We start from the raw sequence: 23347 nt of genomic DNA, 5'->3' as shown, positions 1-23347 counted from the left end.
CCGCCACCCCCCCTGCCATTTTAAAGAAATCTTCTTAATGTTTCTTGTAAGGCCGCTTTAGTGGTGATGAACTCCTTTAACTTTGTCTGAGAAACTCTCTCTCTCCTTCAGTTCTAAATGATAACCTTGCCAGGTAGAGTAGTCTTTATTGTAGGTTTTTTCCTTTCACTGCTTTGAAAGGACATCGTGCCACTCCCTTGTGGCCTGCAAAGAAAGTGCCCTGGCAGGACAGATGAAGTCCAACTGCATGCACGCCAGAAGGTCTGGGGTGTCAGTGCAGGGAGAGTCCTGGTGGTGCTGACTGAAGCCAAGGCCAGTGCAGGCTGGGGTGTCCCAGGGTGATCCATGCAAATGGAAGCAAGCAAGCAAACAAACAAAAGGTGGGATAACAATACTCAGATAAACTTTAAGACAGAAACTGTGACATGAGAAAAAGAAAGGCATTACATAATGATAAAGGGATCAATCCAACAAGAGGGTATAACAATTGAAAGTATCTATGCAGCCAACACGGGAGCAGCTGAACAACATGCTATTAACAACCAATGGGTCAGTGAAGAAATCAAAGGGGAAATAAAAAAAAAATACATGGAGACAAATGAAAACACAACAGTCCAAAGTCTTTGGGATGCAGCAAAAGCAGTTTCTAAAATGGAAGTTTATACTGATATAGGCCTACCTCAAGAAACAAGAAAACCTCAAACCAACAAACTAATCTTACACTTTAAGGAACTAGAAAAAGAACAAAGCCCAAGGTTAGTAAATGGAAAGAAATAATAAAAATCACAGCAGAGACAAATGAAACAGAGACTAAAAAATATATATTGGGGCGCCTGGGAGGCTCAGCTGGTTAAGCAACTGCCTTCGGCTCAGGTCATGATCTCAGGGTCCTGGGATCGAGCCCCGCATTGGGCTCCCTGCTCAGCGGGAAGCCTGCTTTTCTCTCTCCCACTCCCTCTGCTTGTGTTCCCTCTCTCGCTGTCTCACTCTCTCTGTCAAATAAATAAATAAAATCTTTTAAAAAAAATAAAAATAAAATAAATAAAAAATATATATCAATGAAATCAAGAGCTGTTTCTTTAAAAAGATTTTTTAAAAATTGATAAATCTTTACCCAGACTCATCAAGGAAAAAAGAGAGGACCCAACTAAATAAAATCAGAAACGAAAGAGAACAACTGACACCACAGAAATACAAAGGATTATAAAAGACTACTACAAAAAATTATATGTCAACAAACCGGACAACCTAGAAGAAATGGATAAATTCCAAGAATCATACCATCTTCCAAAACTGAATCAAGAAGAAAAAGAACATGTGAACAGACCAATTACTAATAACAAAATTGAATCAGTAATCAAATAACTACCAAAAAAAGTCCAAGACCAGACAGATTCACAAGTGAATACTACCAAACATTTAAAGAAGAGATAAAATGCCTATTTCTCCTCAAACTATTCCAAAAAATACAAGAGGAAGGAAAGCTTCCAAATACATTCTATGACAAAACAACAAAGAAAGAACAAACATATTCTGTGATGCCAGCATTACTGATACCAAAACCAGTCAAAGACACTACAAAAAACGAAAACCCCAGGCCAATATATCTGATGAGCACAGATGCAAAAATCCTCAACCAAATATGAGCAAACCAATTTAACCATGCATTACAAGGATCATTCACCACAACAAAGTGGGATTTGTTCCAGGGTGCACAAATGACACAATATTCACAAATCAAAGTGATACATATTAACAACACAAAAGATAAAAATCTTATGATCATCTCAATAGATGGAGAAAAAGCATTTGTGGATATTTAACATCTGTTCGTGGTAAAAAAAAAAAAAAAAAACTCTCCCTGTGTTAGAACATATTTCAGCATAATAAAAAATAAACGAAAAACCCACAGCTAACATCATACTCAATGAGGAAAAACAGAGCCCCTCCTATAAGATCAGGAACAAGACAAGGATGTCCACTCTCACCACTATTATTCAACATGGAACTGAAGTCCTAGCCACAACAATCAGATAAGAAATAAAAAGCATCCAAATCGGTCAGAAGTTAAACTGTCATTATTTGCAGGTACCATACTATACATAGAAAATCCTAAAGATGCCATCTTTTCAAAATAACTATCAGAATAAACTACTCCAGGTGGCTGGGTGGCTCAGTCAGTTAAGCATCTGCCTTGGGCTCAGGTCATGATCCGGGGTCCTGGGATCAAGTCCCACATCAGGCTCCTTGCTCAGCGGGGAGCCTGCTTCTCCCTCTACCTGCTGCTCTCCCTGCTTGTGCTCTCTCTCTCCCTCTCCCCATCTCTCTGTGTCAAATAAAGAATCTTTAAAAAAAATAAAATAAACTCAGTGAAGTTGCAAATACAAAATTAATACACAGAAATCCATTGCATTTGTATATGCTAATAACAAAGTAGCAGAAAGACAAATTAAGCAAATAATTCTATTTATAACTGCACCAAAAGAATAAAATACCTAGGAATAAACTTAACCAAGAAGGTAAAAGTCCTGTACTCTGAAAACAATAAAACAATCAATGAAAGAAATTGAAGACGACACAAATGGAAAGATATTCCTTGCTCATGGATTCAAAAAATTAATATTGTTAACATGTCCATACTGCCCAAAGCAATCTACAGACTCAATGAAATCCCTATCAAAATACCAAGAGCATGTGTCACAGAACTAGAACAAACAATCCTAAAATTTGTAGAGAACCACAAAAGATCCTGAGTAAGCAAAGCTATCCTGAGAAAGAACAAAGCTGGAGGGATGCATGGGTGGCTCCGTGGGTTAAGTGTCTGCCTTCAGCTCCAGTCATGATCCCAGGGTCTTGGGATTGAGGCCCACGTCGGGGGGTCCCTGCTCAGCAGGGAGTCTGCTTCTCCCGCTAACCCTCCCCCTGCTTGTGCTCAGGTACTCTCTCTCAAAAATAAATAAAATCTTTAAAAAAAAAAAAAAATCTGGGGACATCACAATCCCAGATTTCAAGATATACTACATAGCTGTAGTCTAACCAGAATGACAGTGGCACAAAAATAGACACAAAGATCAATGAAACAGAAGAGAGAGGCCAAAAATAACCCCACAATTATATGGTCAATTCATCTATGACAAAGGAAGCAAGAATATACAATGGGGAAAAGAGTCTTCTCACCAAGAAGTGCTGGAAAAACTGGACAGCTACATACAAAAGAATGAAACCAGACCAATTTCTTACACCATACATAAAAATAAACTCAAAATGGATTGAAGACCTAAATGTGAGACATGAAATGATAAAACTCCTAGAAGAAAATATAAGCAAGTAATTTCTCTGACATCAGCCTTAGTAACATATTTTTAGATATGTCTCCTCAGTCAAGGGGGAACAAAAGCATAAAAAAACCTTTGGGAGCACACCAAAATGAAAAACTTTTGCACAGCAAAGGAAACGATCAACAAAACAAAAAGACAACCTACTGAATAGGAGAAGATATTTTCAAATGTTATAGCCTATAAAGGATTAATATAGGATTAAGAAAAGGATTAATATTTATTATATAAATATATAAAAACCTGTACAACTCAACACCAAAAAATAATCCAATTTAAAAATGAGCAGATGACCTAAATAGACATTTTTTCCAAAGAAGACACAGATGGCCAACAGACACATAGAAGATGTTGAATGAGATGCACTCATCATCGGGGAAATGCAAATCAAAACCACAATGAGATACCACCTCACACCTATCAGGATGGTAGAATCAAAGAGACAAGAAATAAGCACTGGCAAGGATGTGGAGAAAAAGGAACCCTGGTATACTGTTGGTGCGAATGCAAGCTGGTGCAGCCACTGTGGAAGACAGTATGGAGGTTCCTCAAAAAATAAATCCAGTAATTCCATACAATCCAGTAATTCCTCTATTGGGTATTTACCCAAAGAAAACAAAAATAACTAACTTGGAAAGATATACGCACCCCTATGTTTACTGCAGCATTATTTACAATAGCCAAGATATGGAAGCAACCAGAGTATCCATCCACAGATGCACGAAGAAGATGTGGTATATACACACATGGAATATTACTCAGCCATAAAGAAGAACGAGATCTTGACATTTACAACATGGATGAACCTAGAGGGTATTATGCTAAGTGAAATAAGATAGAGAAAGATAAATACCATATGATTTCTCTTACATGTGGAATCTAGAAAACAAATGAACAAACAAAAGCAGAAAGACTCATAAACACAAAGAACAAGCTAATGGTTGCTAAGAGGGGGTGTGAGGGGATGAGAAAAATGGGTAAAGGGGCCATGGTAGATACAGGCTTCCAGTTATGGAATAAATAAGTCACAGGGATAAAAGGGAATATAACCAATGTATTGTAATAGTGTTACACAATGACAGATGGAAGCTACACTTGCGAGCATACCATAATGCAGACTTGTCAAATCAGTATTTTGTACATCATATGTTAACTATATTTCAATAATAAATAAGTACATAGAACAGTCAAACTCAGAGAGGCAGAGAACCGAACAGTAGTTGAGGGGCAGGAGAGAGAAGAAAGTAGTCAAAGGGCATAGAGTTTTAGTTATGCTAGATGAATCCTAGAGATCTACTATAAAACGAGATACTACTACACACCTATCAGAAGAGTTAAAATCCAGAACACAGAAAACACCAAATATTGAAAGGATGTGGAACAACAGGAACTCTCATTCATTGCTGGTGGGAATGCAAAAATGGTACAGCCACTACGGAAGACACCTTGGCAGGTTTTTTTTCCTTTTTCCATTTTTTTGGTTTTTGGGTTTCTTTTGTTTTGTTTTTTTTTGTTTTTTAGCAATTTCTTATGAAACTAAACATACTATTACCATCTGATCCAGCCATCATGCTTCTTATTGTTTACCCAAAGGAGTTGAACCATCACATCCACACAAAAATCTCTACATGGATGTTTACAGCAACCATATCCTTAATGGCCAAAACCTGGAAGCAACCAGTATGTCTTTCAGTAGGTAAATGGATGCTCTGTGGTACATCCAGACGATGGAATGCTATTCGGCACTAAAAAGAACTGAGCGACCAAGCCATGAAAAGAGACGGAGGAACCTTAAATGCATACTGCTAAGAGAAAGAAACCAATCTGAAAAGTACAAACCAATGTGAAACTGTGTGATTCCAACTATATGACACTCTGGAAAAGGCAAGAGTATGGAGACCGTGAAAAGATGAGTGATCGCCAGGAACAGGAGGGGGGACAAAGAGGCAGAGCACAGTGGATTTTCAGGGCAGTGAAAATATTCTGTACGATACCATAGCGATACCTTAGACATCTGTCCAAACCAACACAATGTAAACGCCAAGAGTGAACATAAACTATGGACTTTGGAGGATTATGATGGGTCAAGGGCAGGTTCATCCTTGGTTTAAAAAAAAAAAAAAGTACTATTCTGGTGAGTGATGTTGATAATGGGAGAGGCAATGTAACTGTGAGGACAGAAAGTGTATGGTAAATCTTGATACCTTCCCTCTCAGTTTTGTCATAAACCTAAAATTGCTCTTTAAAAAAAAAGTCTTAAAATGGAAGGGAAGAGGGATTCTGGGAAGATGGCACAGTAGTATCAGGAAACAGTCTCCCCACCTAGACAACAACTGCACTGGCAGAATCTAATGTTGATGATTTGAACACTCTGGAGTCCTTTGAAAGCTTGCAACTTGGCGGGAAGACTTCCACTGTACGTTGCTGTCAATTTCGCCTCCTAGCACAGTGGCCATTACCCATCCCCACCCCACAGCCAAATGGCAGGCAGGCAGCTGTGTACATGTTCCTAAAACAGCTTACACATAGCCTGCAGGACCAGGGTGGGTAAAAAGTACTCTATCTCCCAAATACTGGGGATCTACGCTCTGAGTGCTGCTTCTGATCACGGAGGTGCAAAGAGGCAGGCATTGCGTGCGCGTGCACACACCCACACCCACACCCAGTATTATTGCAAGCCCCTCCACCTCAAGCTGAGGTGACCGCCAAGAGATTTAAAGGGCCAGCACTCCTTTGCCCTCCTCTCTTTTTTTTTTTTTTTTAAAGATTTTATTTATTTGACAGAGAGAGACAGAGCGAGAGAGGGAACACAAGCAGGGGGAGCAGAAGAGGGAGAAGCAGGCTTCCCGCGGAGCAGGGAGCCCAACGTGGGGCTCGATCCCAGGACCCTAGGATCATGACGTGAGCTGAAGGCAAACACTTAACAACTGAGCCACCCAGGCGCCCCTCTCCTCTCCTTTTTAACCTTTCACATTTCAGAAGCCAGATATTAAAGACTAGAACATTCAGAAACTGCATATACAGGGAAAATCAGAAAGTGACTGCACATGCCCAAGGAAAGGCTCAGAAAAGAAAATGAAGGCATTTCGTTGACACCTCAGGCTGATCTTCAACACAGAGACAGCCTAAAACAATTAACAAAAAACAAATAAACCCACGGCAAACGATGGGAAAGGGGGAGAATCTGATTTCCAGAGTTTTATTAAAATCAAATGTCCAGAGTTCAACAAAGAATGAGAAGACATGCAAAGAAACAGGAAAGTGTGGCCCATTCAGAGGAAAAAAAAAATAATCCAACAAAATCTGTCCCCGAGAAAGACTTAACGGCCAATGAATCAAAGACTTTGAAATATCAGTCCTAAAGATGATTAAAGAACTAAAGGACAGGGTGCCTGGGTGGCTCAGTCAGTGAAGCGTCTGACTCCAGATTTCAGTTCAGGTCATTATCTCGGCAGTCATGAAGCTGAGCCCCTAAGCATGGAGCCTGCTTAGGATTCTCTCTCTCCTTCTCCCTCTGCCCCTCCCTTCCCTTCTAAAAAAAAAAAGAAAGATGACTAAAGAACTAAAGGAAGGTGTGAAGAAAGTCAAGGAGACAATGTAAATGAAATGAAAATGCCAACGAAGGGACAGAAAACCCAAACAGAAACCAAAAAGAAATTCTGGGTCTGAAAAGAATAGTAACTGAAATGAAAAATTCACTAGAGGGATTCAAAGGCAGATTTGAGCAGGCAGAAGAGACACTGAACTTGAAGACAGAACAATGGAAATAATCACAGCCGTGGAACAGAAAGAATAAAGACAGACGAAACGTGAACAGAACCTAGGAGACCTGTAAGCCACTATCAAAAGGATGAACGTACACATTGTGGGAGTCCCAGAAAAGGAAAAGGGGAAAAAAGGGGCAGAGGGAATATTAACAAATAATCACTGAAAATTACCCAAACTGGATTAAGATAATAAATGAGCCAAGAAGCTCAACGAACCCCAAGTAAGATGAATTCAAAGAGACCCACTGAGACACACTATAATCAAATAGACAAAAGGGGAGGAAAAAAAAAAAAAAAACAAGACCAAAGAAATCAATAGACAAAGACCAAATCTTCAAAGCAGCTAGACAAATGAATTGCTGCATACAAGGGATCATTAATACTAATTATGCAAATAGTTATTTGCAGATTTCTCATCAGAAACTTTGGAGGCCAGAAGACAGTGGACAAATACAGTCAAAGTGCTCAAAGAAAAAAAACTGTTAACCAAGAATCCAAAACATGGCAAAACTGCCCTTCAAAAGTGAAGGAGAAATCGAGACATTCCCAGATAAACAACTGAGAGACTGTGATGCTAGCCCTAGAGGCACCCCAGGTGATTAATACATTTAAAAAGATTACTGATTTAGGGGCACCTGGGTGGCTCAGTCCGTTAAGCATCTGCCTTTGGCTCAGGTCATGATCCCAGAGTCCTGGGATTGAGCCCCAAGTCTGGCTCCCTGCTCAGTGGAGAGTTTGCCTCTCCCTCTCCCTCTGCCCCTCCCCCCTGCTCAAGCTCCCTCTCACTTGCTCTCATTCACTCTAACAAATAAATAAAATCTTAAAAAAAAAAAAGAATTACTGATTTGTTTTTTGGGCATACAGAGTATAAAGAAGTAATTTTGCAACATCAACAACCAAAACAGGTGTGAGGGAACTGTAAAGGAGCAGAGTTTTGTATATTATTGAAATTAAGCTGCTATGAATTAAAATTGTAATGTTCTAAATTTAGAATGTTAAATGTAATCCCCATGGTAACAACAAAGAAAACAACTATACGATATACATGCAAGGAAATTAAGAATGTAAACATTTTACTATGAGAAATCAACTGGACAGAGAAGACAACAGCAACGCAGGATATCAGGGACAAAAAAGTTACAGGGTATGTAAAAGCCAAATAGCACAGTAACAGAAGTCCCTCCTGATCGATAAGTACTGTAAAAACAAACAGATCAAACTCTGCAATCAAAAAATAAAGATTGGCAGGATGGATAAAAATACACAATCCAATTCTAGGCTGTCTGTGAGGGACTGAGTTGCAATCCAAAGATACAAACAGGTGGAGAGTGAAGGGTTGGAAAAGAATATTCCACACAAATGAAAACCAGAACAGGGCAGAGGCGGCTGTACTAATATCAGACACAATAGACTTTAAAATCAAAAAAGCTTACAAGAGACAAAAAAGGCATTATATAGTGATAAAAAGCTCAATACAGCAAAAAGATAACAATTATAAACATTTCCGCACCAAATGGCAGGCCATCAAAATACACGATACAAAAACTGAGAGAATTTAGAGGGAGAAATACACATTTCTACATTAACGGTTGGAGACCTCAATGCCCCATCCGCAATCACAGATAGAACAACCAGAAAGAAGGAAAGGAAACAGAGGACTTGACACAATAATCACCTAGATCTAACAGACAGGGACAGACCACTCCACCCAAAGCAGAATACACATTCTTCTCAAGTGCACGTGAGACATTTGCCAGAAAGACTATAATGAGGCCACAAACTAAGCCTCAGATTTTAAAAGATAAGTATCAAAAGTATCTTGTCTGACCACACCTGGATGAACAGCATTCAGTAACATAAAGAAAACTAGAAAATTCACAAAATTGTGAAAATTAAACAGTTTTTTCTTGTTGTTTCTTTTTTTTTTAGAGGTGGGAGGAAAGAGTGACAGAGGGGTGGGGAGGGGCAGAGGAAGAGGGAGAATCTGAAACAGGCTCCATGCTCAGGAGAAGCCTACTACTCGGGGCTCAATTTCACAACCCTAACATCATGACCTGAGCCAAAATCAGGAGCTGGACGCTTAAACAACCGTGCCACCCAGGCACCCCTAAACGACACACTTTTTAACAACCAAAGATCAAAGAAGAAATCACAAGGAAAATAAGAAACTACTTAAATACGAATGAAAACAAAAACACAACATACGAAAGCTTATGGGATACAGCAAAAGTAGTGATAAGGGGAAACACAGCTACAAATGCTCACACTAAAAAACAAGAAAGATCTCAAATCGACAACTTATATTCACAACTTAAAGAAATAGAAAAAGAAGAACAAACTAAACCCAAAGCTAGAAGAAGGAAATAAAGGATTAGAACAGAGAAAATTAAAACAGAGAACAGAAAAATAGGGGGGAAAAAATAAGCCAAAAGTTGGTTCTTCAAAAAGAGCAACAAAATTAATTAACCAATGTTTATGGGATGCCTGTGTGGCTCAGTCGCTTAAACATCTGCCTTCAGCTCAGGTCATGATCCTAGGGTCCTGGGATCGAGTCCTCATCGAGGTCCTTGCTCAGCGGGGAGCCTGCCACTCCTTCTGCTTGTGTACTCTCTCTCTCTTTGACAAATAAATAAAATCTTTAAAAAAAGTAACAAATGTTTAGCTAGACGGACTAAGAAAAAAAGACTCAATTACTAAAATCAGAAATTAACATGGGGACATCAGTATCAATTCCATAGAAATAAAAAGAATAAAGAGTAGTATGAATAGTAGTCTGAATAGACCTAAACTAGTAAGAAGGCTGAATCAGTGATCAAAAATCTCCCAACAAAGAAAAATCCTGGACCTCAGGGCTCTCAAGTGAATTTACCAATCTTTAAAGAACTAATACCAATCTTTTCCAAACTTTTCAAAAAAAAACTGAAAAGCAAGGAACACTTCCTACTTATTCTATGAGGTCAGCATAACTCTGACACCAAAGCCAAAGACACACTACAAGAAAACTACAGACTGATCTCCTTTATGAATGCTGATGCAAAAATCCTCCACAAAATATAAGTAAACAGAATTCAGCAGCACATTAAGAGCAGTATACACCAGGGCACCTGGCTGGCTCAGTTGGAAGAACATGCTATTCTTGATCCTGGGGTTGTGAGTTTGAGCCCCATGCTGGGTGTAGAGATTACTTAAAATAAACAAACCTTAAAAATCAAAAAAATGGTGAAACGTACTATTAAAAAACAAATAAAATCAGCAATAAAAGCAGTATATATACCATGACCAAGTAGCATTTATTCCTGGAAAGCAAGGATGGTTCAACATACAAAAAAAAAAAAAATGTAATATGTATATATACATCACCAAAATAAAGGAAAGAACCACATGATCACTTCAACTGATATAGAAAAAGCAACTGACAAAAGTCAACACACTTTTATGATAAAAACACCCTACACACAATAGAAATTGTGGAAATTACCTCCACATAATAAAAACCATATATTAAAAATCCATAGCAAACATAATACTCAGTGGTGAAAGTCTAAAAGCTGTTCCTCAAGATCAGGAACAATGCAAGGATGCCTAATTTCACCCCTTCTAATCAACACAGGACTAGAAGGTCTAGCCAGAGCAATTAGGCAAAAACTAAATAAACAGAAGTAAAATGATCTGTCTGCAAAAAATATAATCTTGTATGTAGAAAATCCTAAAGACCACATAAAAGGTGTTAGAACTAACAATTCAGCAAAGTAGCAGGATACAAAGTCAACACACAAGAACCAGCTACATTTTTATACCCCAACAATGAACAATCCAAAAAGAAAATTCCAAAACAATTTCAATTACAATAGCATTAAAAAGAGGGAAAAGACTGCACACGAAAACTACAAACATTGCTTTAAGAATTAGAAGCATAAATAAACGGAAACAAATTCCATGTTCATGGATTAGAAGAGTTAATATTGTCAAAATGTCCTTATTTCCCATTATTGATCTATCGAGTCAATGCAATCCCTATGAAAATCCAATGACGTTTTTTGCAGGAACAGAAAAAAACATTCTAAAATCCATATGGAATCCCAAAGGATCACAAATAATGAAGAACAATCTGGAAAAAGATGAACAAAACTGGAAGACTCCTACTTTCTGATGTTAAAACCTACTACACAAAGCGACAGTCATCAAAACAATGTGGTACTGGCATAAAGACAGACACAGAGATCAGTGGAATGGAATACAGAGCCCAGAAATAAACCCTCACGAACATGGTCAAGCATTTTTTGACAAGGTGCCGAGATCATTCAATGGGGGAAAGGACAGGCTTTTCAAGAAATGGTGCTGGGCAAACAATGTCCATAAGCAGAAGAATAAAGTTGGACCCTTACCTAATACCACATATAAAACTCAGAATGGATCAAGGGCCTAAATTTACAATCCAAAACAACAAAACATGGCACAAAAGCTTCACATTGGATTGGGGAATGATCTAAGAGAAGACACCAAAGGCACAGACAACAACAAAATTACACAAACTGGACCTCATGAAAGTTTAAAAATTTATACATAAAGACACCATTCAGGGTTTCACTTCAAGATGGAAGGATGCTGGATTCAACTCCTCTCACAGAACACTAAACATACAGCTATCTATGGAACATTTTCCTTTGAAAGAAATCTAGGAACTAGCTGAGCAACTCCTACACATCAGGCAAATGAGAAAAAACACACTGAAATGGGTAGGAGAGGTGGAGACACAATTTCACCAGAAACCCCACCCCCAGCATGGTTACCCACAATCGGGAGGGAAATCACAACTGCCAGCTTCTCCCTGAGGAGGGAAGGGTATGAATCCCACTTCTGGCACCCTAACTTTTAAGACTTAAGGGATAGGCCCCAAAGTATCTACCTTTGAAAGTCAACAGGGCTAGTGCCCACAAGACCAATACTATAGAACTGAGAAACAGTACTTAAACTGCTTGCATGGACCCACCATGGAGCCAGGACAGAGGCAGCTGAGTGAATCACGCCCAGTCTTTCTGTGAAAAAGGTCCATTTGTCTGTCTTAAAAGTTCAGCCTGAGGTGTGTGCTTCTAATTTAACATATATCTAGGGCCAACTGAAATACTTTCCAAAGATTGCAGAGGCTAACAGGTGTCATCTTTGCACTCTCCCTCTGCCTCACGCCAGGTTGCCAGTGCCTCCCAGAACGGAGCTTATGAACACGTCTGCAGCCCTGGTTTTTGCAGTTGCCACCCAGGGAACACCCTTTGAATGTCTGGCTCTGGTGGCCAGTGAAGATTACACTTTCAGATCACATAGCACTGTAAACAAATGGGAAACAGCTGGGTTACCATACCAGGGAACAGCAGAGAGGCAGTAGACAGAAATGCATAGTCTTTCCAAGAAAGAGGACTATTAGGTTATCTTCAAAGATGCAAATGCCCATCTCCCAGTCTTCCCCTGAAAGCTGTTTATTTGCATACTTCAAAAAAAGCTGCTACCTGAGGTTCTGGTTTCCAGTAAGCCTTGCATCTAGCTGCTGCCTGAGATCCTCCCCTTTAGGACACTGACAGGTCTTGGGCATAGTCTGAACTACTGAGAGCCACTAAGAACAAAATAGGCTGCTTAGACAATCACAATGGTTTGAGAGACAGCCAAAAGCAAGGGCAAGGATGAACACAAAGGTTCATCTATCTACATAACACCACTCCTCCAAGACGGGGAGAGGTAGTTGTTTTACCTAATGCATGCAAACCAACAAAGATGGTCAAGGATGAAGAGGAAACATAGAACTATATTCCAAATGAAACAAGATAAAACCTCAAACAAAACGGAGACAAGTGATTTACCAGACAGAGTTCAAAACAACAAGCATAAAGATGCTCACCAAGGCAAGGAGAACAGTGCATGAACAAAGCGACAACGTGAACAAAGACAAAGAAAATATAAGTACCAAGCAGAAATCACAAAATTGAAGAACACAGTAAGTGTAGTGAAAAACACAACAGAAGGATCAGACAGCAGATTAGACCAAGCAGAAGAAATCACTAGCAAACTCGAAGACAGGGCAGTGGAATTCATCCAATCAGAGCAGTTAAAAAAGAATGAAAAAGAGTGAAGATAGCATAAAGGAGTAATGGGGACAAAATTAAGCAGACCAATATTCACAATATAAAGTGACCCAGAAGGAGAAGAGAGAGAAAGAGACATAAAACTTATTTGATGAGGGGCACCTGGGTGGCTCAGTCAGTTAAGCGTCTGCCTTCGGCTCAGGTCATGATCTCAGGGTCCTGGGATCGACCCCGCATCAGGCTCCCTGTTCAGTGGGGAGTCTGCTTCTCCCTCTCCCTCTGCCTTCCAGTCCCCCTGCTTGTGCACTCACGCACACACTCTCTCACTGACAAATAAATAAATCTTTTAGAAAAAGAGAAAAACCCTCAAAAAAAAAACTTATTTTATGAAATAATAGCTGAAAACTTCCTTAATCTGGGGAAGGAAACGGACCTCCAGATCTGGGAGCTGAGAATGTTCTAAATAAGATGAATTCAGAGACCCACACTAACACTCTGTAATTAAGTTGCCAAAAGTTAAAAACAAAAAGAGAACCTTAAGAGTGGCTAGAAGAAAACACCTCGTTACATACAAAGGAACCCTCATAAGTATATCAGCACATTTTCTGCAAAAATTTTGCAGACTAGAAGGGACTCATATGGCTGAAAGGAAACTTCCAACCAAGAATACCCAGTAACATGTTAGAACAGATTAACATAACAGTCATATACAGAACATTCTAGCAAAAAGCAAGAGAATACATATTATACTCAAGCTCACAAGTCACAAGTCTTAATAAACTTAAGAAGACTAAAATCATATCAAGCATCTTTTCTGACCACAACGGTATGAAACCAGCAATGACCTACAAGAAAAAAAACCAGAAAATTCACAAATATGTGGTGACTAAACAACATACTACTGAACAACCAATCAAAGAAATCAAAAAATACCCTGAGACAAATGAAAATGTAAATATAGCATACTAAATGTTACAGGATGCAGGAAAAGCAATTCTAAAAGGGAAAATCATAGTGATAAATGCTTACATTAAGACATGAGAACGATCTCAAATAAATTAACTTTATAGCTCAAGGAACTAGAAAAGAACTAAGCCCAAAAATAGAAAGGAAATAAAGATCAGAACAAAAATAAATGAAATGAAGACTAAAAATACAATAGCAACAATCAATAAAACTAAGCTTTTTTTTTTAAGAAAAACAAAATAGACAAACCAAGAAAAAATGAGAAAGGACACAAGTAAAATCAGAAGTGAAAGAGACGTTACAACTGATACCACACAAGTATAAAGGATCATAAGATACTACTATGAATAATTATACTCCAACAAATTGGACAACCTGGAAGAAATGGAGAAATTCTTAGAAACATACAAACTGTCAAGAGTGAATCATAAAGAAGGAGAAAATCTGAACAGACTGATTACTAGTAAGGAGAGTGATTCAGTAATTAAAAATCTCCCAACAAACAAAAGAACAGGACCAGACGGCTTCACTGGTGAATTCCTCCCAACATTCAAAGAAGAATTAATACCAAGCCTTCTCAAACTCGCCCAAAAAACAGAAGGAATACTCCAAACTCATTTTATAAGGCCAGCATTACCCTAATACCAAAATCACACAATGACAAGAAAATTGCAGGCCAATATCCCTGATGAACACAGACACAAAGATCCTCAACAAAATACTAACAAACCAAATTCAACAATACACAAAAAGACTCATACAACATGATCAAGTAGGATTTATTGGAGGGATGCAAAGATGGTTCAACATCCACAAAGCAATCAATGTAGTACATTACATTAACAAAATGAAGGATAAAAATCGTATGATCATCTCAATAAATTCATGGAACTCTATCCGTTTATGTTTAATAAAAACTCTCAAAAATAGTAGGTATAGAAGAAACATACCTCAACATAATAAAGGCCATCTATGACAAGCCCAGAGCTAACAACACATTCAGTGGTGAAAACCTGAAAGCTTTTCCCCCAAGATCAGGAACAAGATAAGGATGTCCATTCTCATCACTTTTATTCAACAGAGTATTGGAAGTCCTAGCTAGTAATTAGGCAAGAAAAAGAAAAGGCATCATAATTGGAAGGTAAGAAATAAAACTGTCCCTATTTGTAGATGACATGATATTACGTATAAAAAAAAACCCCAGACTCCACCAAAAAATCCTTAGAATAAACGAATTCAGTAATGTTGCAGGATACAAAAATCTGTTGCATTTCAATACAGAATAACAAACCATAAGAAAGATAAATTTAAAAATCCCATTTACAATTGCATCAAATTTAACCAAGAAGGTGAAAGACCTGTACAGTAGTCCCCACTTACCTGCAGGAGATATGTTCCAAGAGTCCCAAAGGCTGCTTGAAACTATAACTGGTACCAATCCTATACACAGACACAGACACACACACACACACACACACACACACACACACACACACACTGTTCTTTCCTATACATACCTATGATAAAGTTTATTTTATAAATTTATTTATTTCATAAATAAGGCACTGTAAGACATTAGCAACAATTAACTAATAATAAAATATAACAACATACTATAATAGAGGTAATGTGAACATGGTCTCTCTCTCAAAATATTTTATTGTATTGTATTCACCCTTCTTCTCGTTATGATGTGAGATGATAAAATGCCTATGTGATGAGATGAAGCAAACTGAATGAGGTAGTCATTGTGATGTACAGTTAGGCCACTACCCTGGTCTTCCGACAACATGTCAGAAAGAGAATCATTGATGAAAGAAATTAAAGAAGATGCAAATAAATGGAAAGGTATTCTGTGTTCATGGATTGAAAGAATTAATACTGTTAAAATGTCCATACTTCCCAAAACAATCTAAAATTCAATGCAATCCTTATCTAATTGACAATAGCAATTTTTCACTGAAATAAAACAAAGTACCCTAAAATTTGTAATGGAGCTACAAAAGACCTCAAATAGCCAAAGCAATTAAAAAAAAAAAAAAAGCTGGAGGCATCACAATTCTGGATTTCAAACTACATTACAAAACTATAGTAGTCAGGGGCGCCTGGGTGGCTCAGTCATTAAGCATCTGCCTTCGGCTCAGGTCATGATCCCAGTGTCCTGGGATCAAGCCCCACAGCGGGCTCCCTGCTCCACGGGAAGCCTGCTTCTCCCTCTCCCACTCCCCCTGCTTGTGTTCCCTCTCTTGCTGTGTCTCCCTCTGTCAAATAAATAAAATCTTAAAAAAAAAAAGAACTATAGTAGTCAAAAACAATATGGTACTGGCATAAAAAAATAGATTGATGCAACACAAGAGAGTGCTTCAAAATAAACCCGTGCTTATATGGTCAATTAATATACAAAAAAGGAGCCCAGAATACACAGTGGGGAAAGGACAGTCTCTTCAATAAATGATGTTGGGAAAACTGGAGAGCCACATGCAAAGGAATGAAACTGCACTTTCTTACACCATACCAAAAAACCAACTCAAAATGGATTAAAGACTTGAACATAAGACCTGAAACCATACAATTCCCATAAGAAAACATAGTCTGTAAGCTCCTTGACATCATCTTGACAATGATTTTTTGGATCTGACACTAAAAATAACGATGACAAAAGAAAAATAAACAAGTGGGACTACATCAAATTGAAAGCTCCTGCACATCAAAGGAAACCATCAACAAAATGATCACATGACATCCTACGAAAATGAGAGAAAATATTTGCAAATCATCTTTCTGATAAGGGGTTAATAATATCCAAAATATATAAAGAACTCACACAACTCAACAGGAAAAAAGCAATCCTACTAAAAAACAGGCAGAGGATCTCAACAGACCATTTTTCTAAAGAAGATGGCCAACAGGTACATGAAAAGTTGCTCAACATCACTATCATTAGGGAAATCAAATCCACAATAAGATATCACCTGACACCTGTTAGAATGGCTATCTCAGAGACAAGAAATAACAAGTGTTGGCAAGGATGTGGAACAAAAGGGAATGTAAATTGGTATAACTTGATGGGAATGTAAACTGGTATAACTACGCTAGAAAACAGTATGGAGGTTCTTCAAAAAATTAAAAATAGAGAATTACTTTATGATCCAGCATTTCCACTTTAGAGGGTTTATCCAAAGAAAACAAAAACACTAACTTGAAAAGATATATGCAACACCATGTTCAGTGCAGCATTATTTACAATAGCCAAGATATGGAAACAACCTAAGTGTCCACTGACAAATGAATGGCTAAAAAAAATACATATATTCCTTATATACATAATGCAATATTATTCAGCCATGAGAATGAAGGAAACCCTGCAGTTTGTCACAGTTGGATGTACCTAGAAGGCATTATGCAAAATAAGTCAGACAGAAAAACACAAATACTTTGTGCTCTCACTTATACGTGGAATCTAACAAAACAGAACAAAACGATAGATACAGGTAATGGACTGGTGGTTGCAGGGGTGGCAGGGGGCGAAACAGGTGAAGATGGTCAAGGTAAAGAGGTACATACTTCCAGTTATATAACAAGTTCTGGGATGTAATGTATAGCACATGATTGCAGTTAATAATACCATATTGTATACCAAAGTTGCTAAGAGAGTAAATCTTAAAAGTCCTCACCACAAGAAGAAAAATTTTAACTGTGTGTGGTGATGGATGTTAACAAGACTTATTGTGGTGATCATTTCATGATATATACATATATCAGATATGTTGTACACCCAGAATTAATATAATGTTAAACAGACCTCAATAAAATAAATAAATGCAACCTCTTAACAACAAAAAATTAAAAAGACTATCCAGAACAAAAAGGCAACCCACAGTATGGAAGAAATATTTGCAAATCATGTATCTGAGATCAATATATCCAGAATATATAGAGAACCCCTACCTAAAATTCAACCAAAAAAAACCCAAACAACCTAATTCAAAATGGGCAAAGGACTTAAGTAGACACGTCTCCAAAGAAGATATACAAATGGCCAAGGAGTACATGAAAAGATGCTCAACATCACTAAACATTAGAAAAATGCAAACCAAAATTACAATGGGATACCACCTCACACCCACAGGGATGGCTTCTATCAATAAAACAAAGGGGCACCTCGGTGGCTCAGTCAGTTAAGCGACTGCTTCTTGATTTTGGCTCAGGTCATGATCTCAGAGTCCCACCTTGGGCTCTGCACTGGGCGTGGAGCCTGCTTAAGATTCTCTCTCTGCCCCTCCCTTTGCTCTCTTAAAAATAAAAAAAAAAAAAAGGGACAACTGGGTGGCTCAGTTGTTAAGCATCTGCCTTTGGCTCAGGTCATGATCCCAGGGTCCTGGGATCGAGCCCCGCATCGGGCTCCCTGCTCCGCAGGAAGCCTGCTTCTCCCTCTCCCACTCCCCCTGCTTGTGTTCCTTCTCTTGCTTTGTCTTTGTCAAATAAATAAATAAAATCTTAAAAAAAAAAAGAAAGAAAGAAAAGAAAAAATAAAAATGTTGGCAAGGATGTGGAGAAACTAGAACCCAAGTGCACTGCTGGTGAGACTGTAAAGTGGTGTAGCCACTGTGGAAAACATGGAGGTTCCTCAAAAAGTTAATCATAGAACTAACCTACGACCCAGCAATTCCACTTCTGGATATATACCCAAAAGAACAGAAAGCAGGATCTCAGAGAGCTTTTTGAACACCCATGTTCATCGCAGCAGTATTTACAATAGCCAAAATGTAAAAGCAACATTTGGGTTGCCAGTATAATGAGGTTGCCAGAGCCTGGGGGAAGGGAGAATGGGAATATGAGAAGTTATTGTTTAGGAAGTGTAGAATTTCAGATTTACAAGATGAAAAGAGTTACATGGTGGAAATGGTTACACAACAATGTGAATGTATTTAATACCACTGAACTGTACAAGTAAAATGGTTAATATGGGGGGCGCCTGGGTGGTTCAGTTGTTAAGCGTTTGCCTTCGGCTCAGGTCATGATCCCAGGGTCCTGGGATCGAGTCCCGCATCGGGCTCCCTGCTCCGTGGGAAGCCTGCTTCTCCCTCTCCCACTCCCCCTGCTTGTGTTTCTCACTGTGTCTCTCTCTGTCAAATAAACAAAATCTTTAAATAAATAAATAAATAAAATGGTTTAATATGGTAAATTTTATGTTTTTTTTTTTAAGATTTTTTATTTGACAGAGAGAGCACACAAGCAGGGGGGAGTGGCAGGCAGAGGGAGAGGGAGAAGCAGGCTCCCCACCGAGCAGGGAGCCCGATGTGGAGCTCAATCCCAGGACCCCGGGATCATGACCCGAGCCAAAGGCAGACGCTTAACCGTCTGAGCCATTCAGGCGCCACACACACAAAAACGGGGGGAAAAAAGATGTCTACTTCTGTGACTGAAACCCTGAGTGATTTTTAATCAAGCCTGAAGTTAGATAGGTAGCCATTGCCAATAAAGATTTTGTTTTAATAAGGAGGCAGGGAATGCCTAATACCAGGGTGAGTGGAAAACACAATCCATCCCCTTGGACTCCAGGGATAAAAATCAGTGGTGCTGACCAACCCAGAGCAGACCCCCTTCCCACTATAGCCCAGTCCTTGAAGTCGCATCTCAAGTTCCCATCCAGTCTTGACCTACTGCCTTGTCAGTGGCCTGGAGCCCTCAGGGACCTCTCACCTGTCCCTTCATGTACCCACAAACCTCAGGGAATTATGCCATCAATGCAAAGGAGGACCCGCCCTCTCCAACCCCCCACTACCCTCTCCAACCCCTCATCCCCACCCCATACACCAGGGAGCCCAAAGGACAGAAGGAGGAGCAGACGGGAAATTCAAAAGCAGCACCTACTCAGAAGCCATGAATAAGGCCTGAAGGATGCTGTTCACGTAGCATGTGTTGCCCAGATTGATTAAACCAATCTTGCCCGTGTCTGACTTGGCCATGAGCCGGGGGTAGAAACCAGCCAGCTCACTCTTCTGCGAGGTCCAGGCATCCTGCCCCAGCAGCTGCTTGATGCGGTCCTCATTGGGAACATGGAGGTCCTGAGGAGGGAACAAGGCAGCAGGATGGTGGGGACCATGGTCAGCTCTAAAAATATCACTTCCTCTGGGAAGCCTTCTTGGACTACAGCCTACCCCACCCCCACCCAAGCACACTGTCCCACAAATGTCCCAGATATATGTGTTAACAGCCTTCTGATTCCAAACTTATTCTAGGTTCTCCTTTTGACACTTGGGCCCTCTATATCACCTTTCATGTCACAACTGCCTTAGGAAGGTATAAAATGTCCATTTCATAGATGAAAAAACTGAGACTCAAAGAAATGAATTTTCCAGGGACATACAGACAATAAATGAAAAATCCGTATATTCTTAGGGGAGCCCAGGGTATGACAGGCTCTAAGCAATGACAACACAGGCCTACCAGCCAGATCCAACAATGTCAAGATCTCAGGCCTCGTCCTGACCCTTGTCCTAACTAACTGCCTGGCAACGGTCAGTGAGCCTCTCTGACTCCATTTCCTCATTTGTCAAGTGAGGCTACTCCTACTTTGTATCAGTTTGGCACTCCATATTTCACAGTGCTTGCACACAATGACGCTCCCACTTGCCCTCCTCCTTCAGGTCTGCCATCAGGTTTAATTAGCCACCAGCCCCCAGCACGATCCCACAGATAGGATGGTGGGAGGGTCCGGGGGTCCTGAGGTATGGGTCCTTGGTCAAGGGCTCAGGGATTAGCATGCTTTCTTTCTCATTCTCCTTTTCCTTTAGATTTTATTTTTATTTATTTGACAGAGAGAGAGAGAGCAGGAACACAAGCAGGGGGAGAAGGAGGGGGAGAAGCAGGCTTCCCACGGAGCAGGGAGCCCGATGCGGGGCTCCATCCCAGGACCCTGGGATCACGACCTGAGCCGAAGGCAGACGCTTAATGACTGAGCCACCCAGGGGCCCTCTCGTTCTCCTTTTTTACATTAAAACAGATGCACCTAAAAGAACATTACCCAGCACGGGTTCTACTCTATTTTAATGAAAAACACCTAAGCATAATAGAGTTACTTAATAGATACAAGCAACATTCCTCTAAGCCCTACCGTTTCCAGATCCTGAGCACAGACCCTAGACTTGTCCAAGCCTCCAGAGTTTCAAACCATGTTAGCACCGAAGGCCCTGGTCTCCCCAGCATACCATCTGGCCATCGCAGAAGGTCCAGCTCAAGCAGTGGCTTAACACTTCTGCTCACTCATTTCCCAGGAACATTTATCAGATCAGTCACCTCACAGATGATAAAAAACAGAGGAGCTGCCAAAGGCAAGATAAAAAAGATACAGGCTTGGGGCACCTGCGGGGCACAGATGGTTAAGTGTCCAACTCTTGATTTCGGCTCAGGTCATGATCTCAGGGTCATGCAATGGAGCCCTGCTTAAGATCTCTCTCTCCCTCCCCCTCTGCTCCTCCCCATCTCTAAATTAAAATAAAGGGGGGGGGGCTCATTACCTTCTTAGTCCCTCCTTTTTTCTTCCTATTGTCCCCTATCTAGTCCCCACCCCATACACAACATGAACAAATAGGGACAAAAAGGCAGAAAAACAGAACCTCATACATGTGCACACATGCACGATGCAAAATTATCCACACTAGGAAAAAATGCCATTTTTCCCCAAAGAAGGTAACTTGGTACTCTTACAAAAATAAAACAGAACTATGAAATAAGTTTCAAGCTCCTCATGTGACATACAATGGCTCCCTTAGCAAGAAGCACAGCTCCCAAAAAACTGCCTGAGAGAACTTTTCATAATTTATTTATAAAGGAGCCTCGAAGGACGTGCTCATAGAAAACATGTAAAAGCGTTTAATAAACAATAAAATCCTATGGATACTTTGCCGCCTTGCCCCTCGCACTGGCTCGTACCAAGAGGTATCCAAAGCCACAGGACAAACGTAGCACATCTCCCCAGAGCCATATTCTCTAATATTTAAGGAAGGAAAATGTCTGCATTAAAACAAATGTTTATAATTATGAAATATGTACTTGAATCTCTGAGATAAAATGAGATTCTAGAGAAACACTGAGCTTTAGGTAAGCAGCCCCTTTCTGGGCTCAAGCACTCTGGAGGAAAGGTTTGAGAAGCCCAGATCTGCTAGATGAAGGAGAGTCGGTCTGGTTTGAGGCCCTCCAGTCTGATCTTCCAACGTCCTTTCCAGTCCACTGACGAACTGCACATTCCCACTCCCACACCTTTCCCTCCAATGCATCTGGAGGTACCTCATCTTGCCAGTCCCCATCCCTCAAGGCCTCACTCCTATATCCCCTCTCTAGAAGACTTGCCAGGATCTTCTCAAGTGGGTACACATAAGATCTATACCTATCTTAGAAAGCCTAGCTGCCTGCACCTTCTGGTACCGGTATTTACAGATCCACTGTCCCCTGGATCTGGCCACAGCCCCTAGTGTGAAAAGCCCAAGTCTCACTCAGTGTGAGTTCCCCTCAGTGCCTAGTGCAGGGCCATGCTCCTTCCTCTCTGTTCATGCCTCCATGACATTCTTCACATGACAGTTACGTTCATTCACTCACAGATATTTGCTGGGCAGAGAAATCATAACATGGTCCCTGCCCACCAGAAGCTCACAGTCTACCAGGAAACAGTAACAGTCACTTCCAACAAGTCAAAGCCCTGTCTCCTCTGCTCGCCTACCTCCAGTGACAGGCAGCTCATGATCTAGCAAGGTAGCTGCTTCTCTTGTCGGTTGGCTCTATTTGAAAAAATGCATTCTCTTAAGTTGGAAAAACTGAGAAGATCCAAGTAAATGTCTGAGGTTTTGTTTAAAAGTATCAACTGACTCTCACTCATGGTGGATTGTTCCCTTGTGTGTTTTGTAATTTTTGGATTATAAACTCATCTTCAGCAGAATTTTATCTTTGTGACTTGACAGCACTTTCATTTGTGTTTCTACAAGGCAACTCTTGGGTATTACAAGGTCCTAACCACTTTTAATGTGAGTGCCTGAGCTTAGGGGGTCCCACAACCCCAAAGACAATGAGAACTTGAACCCCTAAACCCACGTAAGAGCAGGCCAATGATGACAAATTTCATTTTTCCCAGTCCAGAGTGCAGACCAAGCCAGAAAAGTTTCCTTGACATCTATTTGAGACCATGTATATATTTTTTCTAGATCACTCTTTT

At 39.9% G+C, this 23347-nt stretch overlaps 1 protein-coding gene across 2 annotated transcripts in view; it reads right to left on the bottom strand.

The window, feature by feature from the left end:
- Positions 1–23347, bottom strand: part of USP35 (ubiquitin specific peptidase 35) — a 51032-nt gene that overhangs the window by 14111 nt on the left and 13574 nt on the right. For both annotated transcript variants that reach the window (XM_028115735.2, XM_028115734.2), the window contains exon 7: positions 20014–20207. In XM_028115735.2, the coding sequence (XP_027971536.1) occupies positions 20014–20207 (194 nt within the window). The remainder of the gene's footprint in view (positions 1–20013; positions 20208–23347) is intronic.

The sequence above is a fragment of the Eumetopias jubatus genome, unplaced genomic scaffold (genome assembly GCF_037043125.1).
Source record: "Eumetopias jubatus isolate StellerSeaLion01/CBP00866 unplaced genomic scaffold, mEumJub1_p1.0 scaffold_13, whole genome shotgun sequence".
In the NCBI taxonomy this organism is placed as follows: domain Eukaryota; kingdom Metazoa; phylum Chordata; class Mammalia; order Carnivora; family Otariidae; genus Eumetopias; species Eumetopias jubatus.
This window is presented reverse-complemented; position numbering and strand designations above follow the sequence as displayed.